Source organism: Carlito syrichta, unplaced genomic scaffold (assembly GCF_000164805.1).
Source record: "Carlito syrichta isolate Samal-C Ts95f unplaced genomic scaffold, Tarsius_syrichta-2.0.1 Scaffold309384, whole genome shotgun sequence".
NCBI classification, from domain to species: Eukaryota; Metazoa; Chordata; class Mammalia; order Primates; family Tarsiidae; genus Carlito; species Carlito syrichta.
This window is the reverse complement of record NW_007253480.1, coordinates 170985-187888: the sequence shown is the minus strand read 5'-3', so window position 1 is coordinate 187888 and position 16904 is coordinate 170985. Positions and strand designations below refer to the sequence as shown.

The 16904-nt window shown below is 38.8% G+C and overlaps 1 protein-coding gene across 1 annotated transcript in view; it reads right to left on the bottom strand.

Annotated features, from left to right (window-relative positions):
- The window catches only part of ACADL (acyl-CoA dehydrogenase, long chain), a 30843-nt gene that overhangs the window by 4541 nt on the left and 9398 nt on the right, over positions 1–16904 (bottom strand). Inside the window, exons 5-10 of the mRNA XM_008067190.1 lie at positions 16763–16829; positions 12067–12231; positions 11398–11499; positions 9678–9791; positions 3327–3454; positions 20–106 (exon numbers count right to left, since the gene is read on the bottom strand). Of these exons, the coding sequence (XP_008065381.1) occupies positions 20–106; positions 3327–3454; positions 9678–9791; positions 11398–11499; positions 12067–12231; positions 16763–16829 (663 nt within the window). The remainder of the gene's footprint in view (positions 1–19; positions 107–3326; positions 3455–9677; positions 9792–11397; positions 11500–12066; positions 12232–16762; positions 16830–16904) is intronic.

Genomic DNA, 16904 nt, shown 5'->3' with positions numbered 1-16904 from the left:
AGAGAACAAGTATACTTACTTGGCAATTGGGTACTCCCACATGTACCCCCAACCTCCATGGAGTTGCACACAGTCATAAGCTACAGTGTTTTGTAACTCGGATGCCCTAGATGACCAAATGAAAAGCAGAAAAGAAACGATTTTCATGAGGTGCTTCACAATCAGGAAACTACTTATTTACGATTGTTTTTAAACACAGATTTATCAAGCAATTAAAATGGCATATCAGCTGACCAGAGAAGATGATAAAAACTACAAATGAAATACATTTCAAGAGAATTTTCACATAGAGAATACCTTCTTTATTAATTATATTTCGGGCTGGTTTTTTGTTAAAGCTAAAAATAAAAGGTAGAAAACCAAGACTATTAGGTTTTGGTTGTTTTAGGCTTGAATGTGATATAGCAAAGACTTGAATTTTGTCCCCACTAGGATTCTCTACGTGACCTAACCACTCAGCCATTTAGTTTCTTTTGCCTTTGTAAAGTCTTTTTTTCTTCAATGATGTCACTTTCTACCTGAAGATCACCAATCTGAATTTCAGTATTAAAAAATATGTTTTCAGCCGGGCTCGGTGGCTCAGCCTGTCATCCCGCGCCTTTGGGAGGCTGAGGTGAGTGGATTGCCTGAGCCCGCGGGTTCGAGACCCACCTGGGCAGCGAGACCTCATCTCTACAATAAATCAAAAAATCAGCCGGTCGTGGTAGTGCATGCCTGTAGTTCCGGCTACTGGGAAGGCTGAGGTGGAAGGATCACTGGAGCCCAGCAGGTCGAGGCTGCAGTGGCCGAGAGCAGCCACTGCACTCCGGTCTGGGTGACAGAGTGAGACTCCAACTCAAAACAAACAAACAAACAAAAAATATGTTTTCAGTGTTCTGAGTTTTCAGAAATAAACTGAAAGTAAAAGTAAAAGTAAGAGGATATACTTTTAAAGTATATGCCATCACACAGGAAACTTGTTAGAAAATTATTTAAGAATTATTATCCATGAAGCCTGTGTATGTATATGCATGTGTATATACCTACACACACACACACATATATGCAGACACACATACACATATATATGTACACATAGAAAGTACTTGAGAAATTATTTTCTGATCATATCACAATTCTAACTACCATTGAAATCCATAAAAACTGGGATTTTATTCACCTTAACATAAAAATATAGGTTAGTGCAAAATTATTTTCTGTTTCTATTTCTTTTTTTTGGAGTTGGAGTCTCACTCTGTCGCCCAGACTGGAGTGCAGTGGTCGCTCCTGGCCACCGCAGTCTCGAGCTCCGGCGATCCTTCCGCCTCAGTCTTCCGAGTAGCCGGAATTACAGGCGCGCGCTGCCACACCCAGCAAATTTTTTTTGATTTATTGTAGTGATGAGGTCTCGCCAAGTTGCCCAGGCGGATCTCGAACCCGCGGGCTCAGGCAATCCACTCACCTCAGCCTCCCAAGGCGCGGGATTACAGGCTGAGCCACTGAGCCCGGCTTCTATTTCTTTTTCTTTTTTTAGTGACAAGGTCTCACTATGTCACCCAGGCTGGAGTGCAGTGGTACAATCATAGCTCACTGCAGCTTTGAACTCTCAGGCTCAAGTGATCCTCCCACCTCAGCCTCCCGAGTAGCTGGGATTACTGGTGCGAGGTACAGCACCTGGTGACTTATTCTGCAAAGGTAGGAAACATAAACACATTTCCTATTTAAAATAATTTTCAACTCAAACCATAGGGGAGGTGAGGATGTTTCTAAAAATATATTAACAATTTCACTATTAACAAACAAGACTATGGGAGCAGTAATATTTGGAATTCAGTACTTTTTTGGATTTAGCAAGCATTTGAATGAAATATTTACTGGTTTATAACTAGTTTCTTCCTATACTTCAAGGTAAAACACCAATATGTTTATATACCTGGTGTTTTCAATGAACAACAAGGTCAATAGCTCTGCAAACTTCTCTTTTTTTCCAAAAATATCTAAGTTATTTTTATACTTTTCCCCACTATTCAAATAACTAGTTGGAAATGTAAATATAAAGTCTCCCCCAAAAGTGCAAGTTCCTACTAATTCCACATTACTTTTCAAGCCAGCACTTTTATTTTTATGAGATCATTACATAAAGCACCAAATATCTCCCCTATTCTACTTGTGACTGAACGGACCACAAGTTAATGAATAATGACAGGAATTTTTTCTAGGTTACTTTTCAGCTAATGAGATGTGAGAATGTTTGTTTTTAAAAAGAGGAAACAAAATCCACTTCCAGAATCTGATTTAGACTGTGTGTTCCTAAATCTTAAAATACACAAAAGACTTACTGGGGTCTTTTTTTTGTCCCCCCAATTGAATTATAGCTTTGTTTTAGATTTTACTAGCAGTTTATAATGCTTTTTAAAATTAATGCATCTTTAACATCATTGTTAATTATCTTTAATGGAAATGACAGTCTTTCCAAACTTCATGGAATATCTTTTCCTCTCAACAGAGCATGTGCAACTTTTGACTGGACGGTCAGTTCTTCGTGAAACTTTTTGTCTCTGAGGTGGGGTCTCACTCGGTCCCCCAGGCCGGAGGGCAGCGGCCGCTCCCGGCCGCCGCGGCCTCCACCTGCCGGGCTCCGGCCATCCTTTCGCCTCCGCCCTCCGAGTAGCCGGAACTACAGGCGCGCGCCCGGCTGATGTTTGATTGATGGTGGAGATGAGGTCTCGCCCAGTTGCCCGGGCGGGTCTCGAACCCGCGGGCTCAGGCCACCCACTCACCTCGGCCTCCCAAAGTGCTGGGACGACAGGTTGAGCCACCGAGCCCGGCTCTTCACGAGTTTTGTTCTTGGATCTGGAAAAATCCTGTCCAACCTAGTCATTTCCCAGATAACAAAACATTTTCCCAGCGAGCTTAGAGTTTAACTGTGGCTACTTAATAAAGTAATCGGGATTCTCATCTCAAGACTTCCAAGTTTTAGTGCTTCCTTTCAGACTCACTCTACTGCCACTCATCTGACAGTTTGAAATCAACTATTACTTGAATGATTTACTTAATATTGCTATTATTTATCCTGCTCTGAATGTTATTTTCGGTGTCAAATTACGCATTAAACACCAACTTTGCTTGCTTATTGGAATAAAAAAACTAAACACCAACTTGATAATTTTCAGCATATTATAAATGGGCTTCATGGGATTTTCGGCATTAAAAAAAATGAGGTCTCACTTGTATTTTTCACTTACACAGCCTTCTTCCTTCAAGACCCTTAAGGCTGAGTTTAAAGTTAGCAGAATTCCATCACAGTCTAAGCAAACACCACACTGCAATTACTGTAGCACGCATACCAATATTTCGCCATGGAAGCAGAGGCGGAGTCCAGACGTTTTGTTTCATGCAGCTGCAGACAGCTGTCCACAAAAGCTCTGGTTACACATATGTGTGTTTTTAATTCTGCTAGTTTGTGCTGCACCGTCTTGAGTTCAGAGGAAGCAAAAGAAAAAAATAAGTATGGCAGAAGTACACATTTTGACTCACCTAGCCTATCAAAAATGATATAACAAAAGATCTTTGGAGCAAAACAAAAGTGGGATCGCCAGCTTTTTCCTCCATAAAAAGGGCACACGTTACAAAATCAGCTTAAATTTAAAACCCACTACATTTCAGTGCTAAGGAAACTTGTACCAAAAGATGCAAAAATGGTTACACACATCAATAACACCTTTTAGATTCTAAAATGTAGACCATTAAGGGAAAGCTTGAAAAACAGCACGACTCTAATGTGTGAGCACCACCTTGTGGCACAGTTCTTTCGGAAAAGTTGTTGAAAAGGTGTATTATTCCACAGAGACTAAATCCTAGAAGATATTTTCTCTATTCACAAAATTAAGAATATAGATTTCTCTGCTCTGCTTCTAATGGCTAGAGGGACAAGGGCGTTCCATATGCTCACAAACACATTAAAATATTTATTAGACATTATTATTTAATATTGCAAAGTATTTAATCTGTATCTGTAGAGTGCAATAAAATAATAATAAAATCAGAGTCCCCAGGAGATCGAAGTCCAGTACGCTACAAACTCTTCCAATCCTCCCCATTCTCCCTCCCACCCCCCTCAACAGATAGTCTAGCAGTTTCTAATTTGAACTGATTGGTTCTAGAATTATCCATGTTAATGTACCTAAGTACCTACTTCCTCCTGCGAGCCATGGACAACCCACCACATTTTTGAAGGTCATTCTATTTAGACCCATCCCCCATTGCTCTTGACTACTCTCACTTCCATCAGGTTTTATTTCAATCCTGACTCTTGGCTCTCATACCCTGAACGTGGAGTTCACATCTGCTCTCTTTGGCACAGACTCTTGAACCTCCTTCAGAAAATTGGCTTGGACTTAAAATACTGGCTCCCTACTTTGGGCAGTCTCCAAAAGTACATACCTGCTGTGCTGATAGGGAAAAAAAAAAAAAAATCCCAACCCAACTGAGTGTCATTCCCTTGGCTTTACCCTACCCCGTTCTAGAAACAAAGATCGTAACTGGCATCTCATGCTTCTAAAACCAAGCAGTGGGTAGGATGGCCCTGCACGCCTTTCTTCTCTGTATCCTGCTCTCTATTTCTCAACATGCTGGGTTACACGGAAACTTCTTTCCCTCTTGTTTTTCTATCTCCATTTCTATTCGTGATATATTTATTTAGGCCAAATCTCTTTCCTTTAATCAGCACAAAGTTTCCCATTCCCATCCCACACATTCAAGTTTCCCTGTAGAAAATCTAAGGGTGGAAAAAGAAATGAAGAAAGTAAGAAAAAAATAATCTTCTGTATGCTGTGTCAAGATACTTGTGGCTCTATATGACGCCACACTTGAGAAAGAATGCACTGTTTACAGGGTACGAGAATCAATACTCCCAAGCCTGATTCTCTCATACAGGAGCTGTTTCCTCTGTGAATGCTGGGAACTGCCAGAAACTGAAGTTAAATTTCAGACTAGAACAAAATCATTTCAAATTTTTGTTTCACAGTGCATTCAGTGAGGTCCAAAGGTCTGAAAGAATTAACGCCGCCAAGAGCACATAATTTACCCTCTAGGGATTAAATATTTATGTATTCTTGGCATTGAGTTGGATGTTACTGAATAGATTTGCTTTGCTCTTCACCGTAGACATTGCAGTATGCTTTCTGAAATAACCCTCTTATGAATGGCAGCTAATAATTGCACCACACATGATTGGCAAGGTACTTTTTGTGAATGATCAACATGTTCATACCAATATTTTTAAGTTATTAGTATTCACTAATAGATAATACTACAGCTAGCATAAAAAAATTCTTCTGAAGTTACTAAGTGGATCAGATAGGATCTTCTTCAGAGTTCTGAATGACAAAAGACTTAGAATAATAGAATTATGGAATTGGAAGACATCTTGGAAAGGTTATCTAGTCCAGTGTTCACTTAAACAACATCATTAGTTGTACTGTCATATATTATGACAAATATAAAATAAAACAAATTAGATTTGCAACCTAATTTTATAGTTAATTAGTCCCATGCGTAAGGTCTTAAAAACTGGCTATTCTCATTTTGGAAGCATAGAAGGAAGATGTGTTATTTTTTTTCCCTCACCTATTCTTCTTGCTAATACTCTGTGCCCTTAAAATCAAGAACACCTATCACAAAGGAAATGACTAAGCGCTCTCGTTACAAAAGAGCATTCCATTTTCACTTCATTGCCCATTGGGAGAAAGAAATAGGGAAAGAAAAAAGGTCCATCTACTTTAAACTTCTAAGGAGTAAAAATAGTGCATGGGTTAAGAGTAGTTAGAATATCTGTAATGTGGGTCAAGTTACCTAACCTCTCTCTGTCTCCAGTTCCTTATCTGTAAAATGAGAATAATTAAAATACTTACCATAAAGCATTGTGAGAGGAAATAATAAGACACTTCATTTAGCACAGTGTGACACATAGGAGCAGCCAACAGAGGATAGCCGTTATTATTTAACATCTGAATTTTACTTTTCAAAAATTGTCTATTCCATGGAAAATCATAAGACTTGTTAGCAACTATGGAAAGTGTAGATTTTAGAAAATCCTACAGCTATTGCTACACCAGCATGATAGTTCTCCATTCTATAAATAAAATGAATTTGGTGACATGCATTCAAGTGGTGAGAAACACCCAACATGTTCAAAATGCATGGATAACAAAGAGAAAGAAAATTGAATAGCAATGTGCTTACAGGCCATAAAATGACACTTAGTCACGTGTAATGTAACATCTAGAGGTCTTCTATTTCAATCGAACAACTAGAACCATAGTATACTGAGCTCTAGAATAGAAGGTGCAGGTATGTACAGTATTGGTCATTTACTTTCTCCTACCTTGAAATATGAAACAAAGATAATTATGTAGATAAAACAATAATCAGAAGAAATATTTCAGAACATCGATGCTTACTTGGAAAACAACACTACTAGCCAGCATAATGTATCTGTGGAAGCAGAATGCTACTGCCATCTACTGAAATTTTAGTGAACTACCTTTGAAAAGAGAATAATAAAATGACTCCAGATTCGAGGAGAAATGACTAAAACTATTCCTTGTCTTTTTGCTATAAAAATCCAATAAATAGATATTTTAAAAGAAAATCATCCTCTCCGGGAAAACAATATAGACAAAACGCCTATTTCCATCATGATTAAATGTCAAGTCGCGTGCTATCTGAGCCATTCAGGCAATCTGAGTAATACAGTCATCCTTGCTGTAATCTAATATGTTCAAAAACCCAGGAAACGTAAAATTCCAAAGGGATAGAGATATGTCTATTTGGTTCAATTGTTACAGCTGCCAGAAAAAGGCTAAAGGCATGAGTGCCTTAGCAAACATTTTTGATGTGAAAGTGTTGGTGGTTGGATTTCAGAAGCAAATGACACCAATTTCATTTTGGATATGGTTGAAAAAGTCACAGAATGATACATATCACTAAAGAGTATCATTGCCAGGAGCCTGTAGTGTGTATTTCCAGAGTCAATCCTACCAAATTACATTTGACCAGCATAACCCTTAGAAGGCAATCAATACCATATTTGCTCAGTGAAACAAAAAGGAATAAATCATGGATGTCGGTATTTCTCAATGGGAGATTATCGGTATTTTGAGTGAGGGAATTAATTGTAATACAAACCTATTTCTGAATTACTGGACACTTAGCAACACTGCCCTCCAGGGCACTATTCAAATTACATCTCCAGTCACTGTGCACCCCATCCCTGGCATTTCTAAATGCTTGGGGGAAAGGACAGCCAACCAGAACCACTGGTGTGTGTCAATCAGTGATCCACAAATGAAAGGGATTATAAAGTATGGCATCCTTGCTCTTAAGGACATCACAATTCAGGCAAGTTAAGTTATACTGTGTTTTTAAAATGTTTTTTCGATTGAGTGTGTGCCTTGTCTTTATAGATTCAGAACAACTGTTTTAGGTCTGTTATGTCAATAAGAAAAGTTAGAATATAAAGACTTCATTTTTCAGGATGGAAAAAAGTTAACTTGAAGACCACCTAGGTGGCAAACAGTTCCCAAAATGACACACAGAAGATACAGATCAAAAGCTAGAGGTAGGCATTGATAAAAAGATACCCTATACTGAAACAGAGCAAGGCATTATATAAGGGAAAAATAATGATAACAGCTAATTTTAATGAGGGCTTACTTTGGCAGGCAATATTCCAAGACTTTATTATCCCATATAATTCTCACAGTAACTCTATGATCATAGGTTGTCTCTGATATTCACAAATAAGAAAATATTTTTATTTGTGAATATCCTATTTGTGAATAAATTTTACAAACTTAGAAACTTTAAGATTTATAGCTGTAAGATTTTACGATTTCCCAAATCAAATATATTTACTAAATTTACAAATAGGACAATATTTCTGAGAGAGAGAATACAACTTGCCTGGACTACAGAGATTCAAGGAGCTGGGTTAGGACTTAAATCACACTTAAACATAATTTCTATAATGCTGGTCCCAAAAAACTACCAAGGTGCTTTATCTCTGCCTTTCCCTTCACAAAGCCTTTTAGCCAAAGTCATTCTACTTTTTTAAAAAAATGTTTTTTTCATAGCTCATTGCAGCCTCAAACTCCTAAGCCCAAGCAATCTTCCCCCCTCAGCCCTCTGAGTAGCTGAGACTACAGATGTGCACCTGTAATTTTTGTATTTTTTGTAGAGACGAGGTCTCACTTTTCTGCCAAGGCTGGTCTCAAACTCTTGGCTTCAAGGGATCCTCCCATCTCAGCCTTCCAAACTACTGGAACTCGGGTACCCAACCCTACTTAAGTTGTTTAAAGTAGAATTCTAACTTCAGGTTTTTTTTCTGGTGAGCTGTTTCACCAATTTGATGACTACATTGCTCATATTCTTTCATTTAACAAGACCCTAGAGGGTCTAATATTTAATTGGCATATGGGGTGATTGTGGCCACCATCTACTGAGCTCTTTTGCAAACACCTTAAACTTCCTGGCAAAACACAATCTTAAATAAGCACAATCATCTGGCTTCTCTGTTTGTACCTGGGTGGTCAAACACTTAAAGCTGATACAAAAAAAGCAGAAGGTACCATAAATTCGTGATCCCTAACCTCATCTGGGCCCTCAATACTGCTAGCAGGCTTATGGATTTTCTCTAGTGAGTTTAGTCTCTCACTCTGAAGAGGGTTATTTCAAACCTTCCTTACTCTCCTCAGACACCTCCATGCCCCTTGCATTCACCTCTCTTTCAAGAACTTTCCCTATCATTATTTAAGGAAACCGAAGACTTCTAGAAATTTTTGGTAGTTTTCTTTTTTTTTTTTTACCAGCAGAGATATGTATCCAATTGAACCCACACCCATCCTTTGTTCTTTTCTTCCTGTTCCAGTGGAGGAATACCTCTCCTGTTGAGATGGGAAGGCTCCTCTTCCGTGTGTGTCAGCAACCACAATGCCAACCTTTCTCAAGGACCCCATGATTATCCCTTCATATCTACAATCTTTCCCTTGTGACTAATCCTTTCTGTAGGTATTAAAACATGTTCCTGTATTTCCATCCTAGCAACAATCACAAAAAATTAATAACCCCCCAGATCTCCCTTTTCTACTCAAGACCCCCTTTTCCCTCTCTCCCTTCATAAGCATCCTTTCTCTCAACCACGTTCACAGCCAAATTCGGGAAAGAGTTGCCTGCCATCAGGATCTTTCCTTTCTCATTTCTGTCTCCTCTACTCACTCTGGTCTGTCATCCCTCCACCAACCACCAGGAATGGCTCTTACTAAATGATCTTCACACCGTGATATTCAAGGAGCAGACTCTGACCTTCATCTTCTTTTTCCTCCAAGTGGCATTTGGTCCCACTCCTCCATGGAGTCTACTCTCCTGATTTGCTTTCTCCTTTCTAACTGTTCATTCCCAGTCATCTTTGCAAGCTCCACTTTTTCTATTCCATCTTTAAACCTTGTTGTTTTTCTCGAGGACTCCGTTCTAGAATCTCTTCTTGGCTTTCTACTCTCTGTCCCTTAGTGGTCTCATCCACTTCCACGGTCTCTAATATCACCGTATATGAAAATCACCCCAAGCTTATGTTTACACTAGACTCATTTCAGGTGAATAAACTGATATCGTCTAATAGTAAACCATAATGACAAGCTTACCTGTATGTGGGCAACTGTTTTCCCAAAAGCTTTTCTTTGTTTAACATAGTTCCTGGTTTCTTCAAACATAAATTCACAGGCTGAAATGGCCAAGTCAGCAATTAACAGCCTTTCCTATAGCACAAAAATTAGGTCCTAAACATTATTTTAATTATAGAAGTGATTTTTCACACAGTTGCAATGATAATAAATCTTATGAATAATCTTTATAATAAACTCCTAAAGATGATTTTATTTCTTAACTCTTTATTTTAAAAAAAGGCTCCCCTGGAGATTTGTCAGATTCTTTTTCACATATCTGTAATAGCTTTCTAAAGAAAACTATTTTTATGAATAATTGTCATTATTTTTTAATTAAAAAAATTTTTTTGACTTGCAGTCTCACTCTGTCACCCAGATTGGAGTGCAGTGGCATGATCACAGCCCACTGCAGCCTCAACCTCCCGGGCTCAAGCAGTACTTCCACCTCAGCCTCTCAAGCAGCTGGGACTACAGCATGCACCACCATGCTTGGCTAATTTTTTAGTTTTATTTTTTGTAGAGATGAGATCTTGCTATGTTGTGCAGGCTGGTTTTGAACTCAAGCAATCCTCCTACCTTGGCTTCTCAAAGAGCTGGGACTACAGGCAGAAGCCACTGTACCCAGCCTAAAAACTTTTTCAGAGATGTGGTCTTGTTGCGTCACCCAGGCTGGAGTGTAGGCGCATGACCACAGCCTACTGCAGCCTCGAACTCCTGGGCTCCAGCTATCCTCCCACCTCAGCCAGCCTCCTGAGTAGCTTTAACTACAGGTGCACACCATGCCTGGCTGATTTTTAAAAAATTGTTTATAGAGTTGAGGTCTTGCTATGCTGCCCAGGCTGGTCTTGAACCCCTCGCCTCAAGTGATCCTCCAGTCTCAGCTTCCTGAATAACTGGAACTGGCAATATGCCACCATGCCCATGAATGAATGTCTTTATTATATATATGTAATTTGTTTTATTTTTTTCTTCTCTTTACTCATATGTGAGTTAAAAAAGTTCCTAGTTATTTATTTTTATTTATTGACCGCCGTGTACCATATAACTTAATATATCTGTAGAAATCAGCATCTTAAAGTGCATAGGTTAAATTCTATTAGTGTAAAAGCAGCCTTAGACAGTTTGATTCTATCATGTTGGTGATTTTCATATTCTATTTAAGTGCCAGTGTTCCTAGCCCTTGTCCTCAGTTTTATCTTTAGCCCGTGACATTGCAATAACTAGGGAGGTATACCCCCTTACACTGGCATCTAAGGCTCAATGATGTTTGGCAACCATACTCCAAAAACACAGATGTTTAGAGACTGACTTTATGTGGCTGAAACTTTTCAGTTTGAACTTAACGTTTTTCCTTTTGATTCACAGTTATTATTTAAAAATGCCAAATGTTTAGGGCGACAATTCCTTACAAAAAGCTAAAAGTTTCTGTCTTGTAATTAAGAAGCTAAAACTATTCCAAGAAAGCATCTGAGAACTGAAACACCTATTTTTTCCTATTCACTTTATTTGCTTTGACTGGATACCCCTTTGTTCAGTAATTTGCTTATCTAGTCTATAAAACTCATATTTTTGTTATAACTTTAACACTCAGATGATTGGTTATTTCACAAGTTTTGCATACATGAATATATAGAGTTCTATATTATTTTACTTCAGTTTATTATCTCATGAAAAGATGAAATCTTTAAACACTTCTGACCTGGGGAAGCTCTTGCATGAGGTAATAAAAGCCTTTATTCTCTTCTCCAAGTAGGGCACTAGCTGGCAACCGTACATCTTCAAAGAATAGTTCTGCAGTATCCTAAAAGACCATTCAATTAAGTAGAGAATGATTTCAAGTAAACCTCCCAATACTCCAGTAAGGTGACTATTATTATTTCCAGGTAAGAAATAGGAAACAAAACAAAGAAATTGTAAGCCAAGTCGGGGCAGAGACTGAACACAGCTAGTTAAGTGGAAAGACCAGGGATTCGGGTCCAGGCCCATCATCTTCCAGTTCTCGAGGAAAAGACAGCTAAGGATTTCTAATACACATGCCGAACATATGTGCTTTTGGTAATGTGTAGAAAAGTATTTTCTGTCCCGACCTCCTAATTTTCTTCATTAAACTGTATAAATATGTAGCTTGGCATGTAGCTAATTTTGCCATTTCTAAAGCAGGTATTCAAAACATCCTGATTCATTTCCAGACCAGAAAGAGATACAGTGGCGTAAACGTAATAAATCTCCATGATCACATCAGAAAGGCATATTTTAGAAATTGATATTTTAGGAATTTGGCCTAGTAGGGCATACTTGTGCCACATGTAATCCTCTATGTAACTGCAAACTCAATTATTACCCAAATATGATTTCTATTGTGACTTACCTGGGCTTTTAATCCCATTTTATGTAGCTTTCGCCCCTTGATAAATCCTTTCATTCCATCTTCCACCAGAAAAAGGCTAATACCATGAGCAGGGGAGCGAGCTTCACGATTTGTGACTGCGACTACAATCACAACATCGCCTAACCACCCATTGGTGATGAACACCTGCAAAACCCCAAGAACACAGTAGTTCAGGTCCACATGCAAGTTACAATTGGGGGAAGCATATTCAAGAAGACAAAAGCAGACAAGACATGCCTCATACTTTACCCAACTTTCTGCAGAGTTGATTATTCACACGTGGGGTCATTAAGGATCGGGGACGTGAAGCCTATACTTTTTTCTCTTCACTATTAATACTACAAATAACAATAATTAACATAGATTGCTTTGTTCTTTTAAAAATATAATCACATTTTCTATTAAAATGATAAATTTTATTTTAGATGGTAGGAAAAGAGAATCCTCTCTAAATGGCACTATATATTAAATAATGTGGGGTTGGGCGCAGTGGCCCACACCTGTAATCCCAAAGCACTTGGGGAAGCCAAGACAGGAGTTTGAGACCAGCCAGAGCAACAGAGTGGATCCCCATCGCTACAAAAGAGAAAAATAACAAAAATTAGCTGAGCATGATGATGTCTGTCTACAGTCACATCTACTCAGGAAATGGAGGTGGGGGGAATTGCTTGAGCCCAAGAGTTTGAGGTTATACTAAGCCATGGCTGTGCCACTGCACTCTAGCCTGGGTGACACAGCGAGAACTCATCTCTAAAAAAATAAAAAGTATGTGCACTCCCAGATGTATCGGTTTTCACAAAGACTTACTTTTAATTGTTATAATTGATAACCTACTTTCAAAACGGCCTAAACAAGAGACTATGATTAAGGAGGGAGAAATAACAAACCGAATGGGAGGCATTATCAGATGACATTGATTCAGAAACAAAACATGCCCAGAGCAAATACTAATAATTATCTTCTCATTCTTCACCTTTCCTGTATCATCTCAACCTCTTCCATGGCTTTAGCTACCCTCTACATACTGATGACTCCAGATCATCATCTAAGGCATATTTCTTGCTAGGATCTAGACCTGTATATTTACCTGCTTTCAGACAGTTTCACCTGATGACTTATGGGTGACATAGTCCTTCCCAGCCCTACTTCAATCTAATACAGAATATCAACCTATTTTCTTATCTCCATAAATGCTTCAATAAATCATGCTATCATCCTGTTTTATATTAAATTCAGCGTCCAGTTCTTTCTAATCCACTTTAATACGTTTATGTCTATTCACTGGCTTTCCCTTCTATTACCATTACCTTATTTCTGGCCCTCATCATTTCTTGCTTAAGTTCCTACAACTGATCACGCTACAGCACTGTATCATCCATCATATGCCAGACAGAGCTTTCTAAAATGGAATCTGACCACACTTACACATTTCCTAGTAGGCTTTGGGATAAATTTGAAACCCTAAGCAGAACATGCAAAACTCATCTCCAACTGGCATTAGCTTGTCTCTCCTGTCCCACGCTTTCCCCAATCCCCTGTTCTACAGACGACTTGCTGTCCTTTACATTCCAAGGCCTTCCTGACCTATGGGCCTTTGAAAATCTTGTTTCCTGTACCTGGGAGGCCAACTCTGCTACAGTGAATTCCACTCACCCTAGACAGTTCAGACACAACATTGCCCCCAAAGTCTCAAATTTTCCAGGCTGAGTTAAGCACTACCACACCACCCCGAATTGACCATCATCTTGGCATTTATCAAACAGAATATAAATGATCTGTATTTATCCCTCTCCCTTTGAAATAGTAGGGGTATACAGTGATGTTGGTTACTCTCACAACTTAACCTCCATGCCCTTTATAGGATCAGTGCTCTAAAATGCAAAGGGGTGATACATACAAAAAATGGTCAACTAGAAAATGATATTAGTAAAATGGGCACAGTAGCTCATGCCTGCAATCCCAGCACTTTGGGAGGCGGATGCGAGAGGATTGCCTGAGTCCAGGGTTCGAGACTAGCCTGGACAACTTGGTGAGACCTGTCTCTACAACAAATCAAAAAAATTAGCCAAGCGTGGTGGCACATGCCTGTAGTTCCAGTTACTTGGAAGGTTGAGGCGGAAGGATCACCTGTGCTCAGGAAATTGAGTCTGCAGAAACCGTGATCATGCCACTGCACTCCAGCCTGGGCGACAGAGTGAGACTCCAACCCCCCCCCCCAAAAAAAAAGAAAAGAAAGAAAGAAAATGATGTTAGTATTGTCCACATGACAGCAAATGAAGGTTGGTGGCGGCGGGGTGGTTATAGACAACATAATAATAAAGGACTCTAAATCTCCTTCCCTATTTTTAGTCATTTCTTATTCATATATCTACCCTCAGTGCTAAAAAAAGTTTCTGGCATATAGGAGGCCTTCAAGGATGTTTTTAAAATATATTTTGAAAAATATATTTCTCAAAAAAATTCTATACATCGTGGCAAAAAATATTTTCTCAATAGTTTTGCTCCAGAAAGGAGCAAGAAACATGCCTTAGATAAAGATTTGGAGTCATCGTATTTGATTACACCATTCCCTTGTTCAAAAGCCTTGTAAGTCTTCCAATTTCTGACCTTTCTAAGATAACAGTCACCATTTGTGTAGTTGCCTCCACTGAATTATGATGTTTTTTGTTTGAATCACAGAGCATCCAGGAATCCTGTATGTTCTAAAATACATGGTCTCAGACATGTAGCAACTCTATATGACAGACAAACAATGGAATAGAAAGAAAGGAAAAAGCAGCCCTTAGGATAAAAATGATCCACTTCAATATTTTGATCTCATTTTGGTAAAATCAAGTGGAGTTCTCCAAACGTTCTTCTTGGAAGTAATCACAGAAAAGAGTTAATAAATTCTGAATGATTTCTATGACAGCTTGACCTAATGTGAGTGTTTCTACTACAATGGATTCCCCTTTCTAATAAAGTTATAAGAGAATTGTCCTCGTAAGCAGACTTTGTCAGTTGGTTTCCCAATTATGACAGTCAAAAGTTTGGATAGCTCTGAAGTTATCCCTAACGAGGGTCAGCATTTTTGGGAGGCGGGGGATCAAAAGTTTATAAAATAATAGATCCTCATGCTAAATATTATATAGATAGGATGTAATGTCATAAAAAAGGGAAAAAATAATTCTCTATGCATACATAACACAAACATCATTGTAAATTTCCTTTCTCTTTGATTTTCTTTCAACATTGTTAAATTTTTACATATTTGCATTCGAGAATCTTGTTTTTTCCTTTATTATTAACATACAGCTATTTTCCCATGCTGTTATAAACTTTGTGTGGATATTTTAATGGTTTCATATTAGTTCAGATGTACTATACCTGCTTACCCATTCCTTTACTTTCTCTTGCTTTCAGTTTTTTGTGATTCCTAATAGAGTTTTGAAAGAGTCAGCAGTACCTTTCCTGGGTGGTTCCCACAATAAAACACAACTGAGCAGGCAGGGCCTGCTGAGAAAACCAGAGACATAAGGGAATGTAGTTCTCATTTCACTTTTGAGTAAATATCCTTCTCTTCTATCAGAACAAGTCCTCTGTCTGCAGAGAGTTAACTGATTATTATAATTATTAGGACGAATAATTTAGAATAATATTTCTTAAAGTATATTTGAAGAACACCAGTGATTCAATTTTGTGAATACAAAGCTATTAGCCTTTACCAAAAAAACAGAAACTAGTTCTTCAAGAGACTTTGGAACATATTCTCAGAAAGATTTCCTTAAAACTGTATAGAGGCCGGGCTCGGTGGCTCAGCCTGTAATCCCGCGCCTTTGGGAGGCTGAGGTGAGTGAACTGCCTGAACCCGCGGGTTCGAGACCCGCGTGGGCAGCGAGACCTCATCTCTACAATAAATAAAAAAATCAGCCGGGTGTGGTAGTGCGCGCCTGTAGTTCTGGCTACTTGGAAGGCGGAGGCGGAAGGATCGCCGGAGCCCAGCAGGTCGAGGCTGCAGTGGCCGGGAGCGGCCACTGCACTCCAGTCTGGGCGACAGAGTGAGACTCCAACTCAAAAAAAACAAAACAAACAAACAAAAAAAACTGTATAGAGAATGAACGTCTTTCCTTAACACTCACTCAACAGCAAATGCTAACTGAGTGAACGCCACATACAATTTTAGGTGGCAATATCATTTTCCTTGAGTGATATCAGATTCTAAGGAATATATTTACAACTGAGTCCATTTTTAACCTTAATCGGAGGGGCTCTCAATTCTATCAGTGAGCGAACTGACAAGGACTGAAGGGTTCTCGAATTCTATCACTGATATCTTTATCTTCTAGGATTTTTTGAGTCTTCTTGATATTTATGTGAAAGCTTTTTTCCCAACCTTTAGCAATGGAAAGTTTAAGAATTGGTTGTCTAACCTTCCACTGTTCCAGTCTGATAAGGGCGTTTGGAAGCGAAAACGACCTTTGCCACATTAGTGAGGAGACAGGCAAAATGGAACACAGAAGAAGCTATCACAGATCTTCTGTATTATAAATGTACATTTCTTACTGTCCCCAAAGCAACTTAAGTGAACTCAGTTCCTGTGTGAGTCTCCAGACACAACAGAATTAATAATGATTAGTATCCGAGATGCTGTCACCCATAGCCTCTGGAGAGGCTACAGAAGTATCTCTTTACACACCTTGCTTCCATTGAGAATCCAGTCACTTCCATCCTTCTTGGCATTTGTTCTTACTCCTTGCAAGTCACTATAATTGAAATGAATGATAAAAAGTTCATCAACTAATAAAAATTAAATTATGCAAATGCTGTTATGTAAGGAA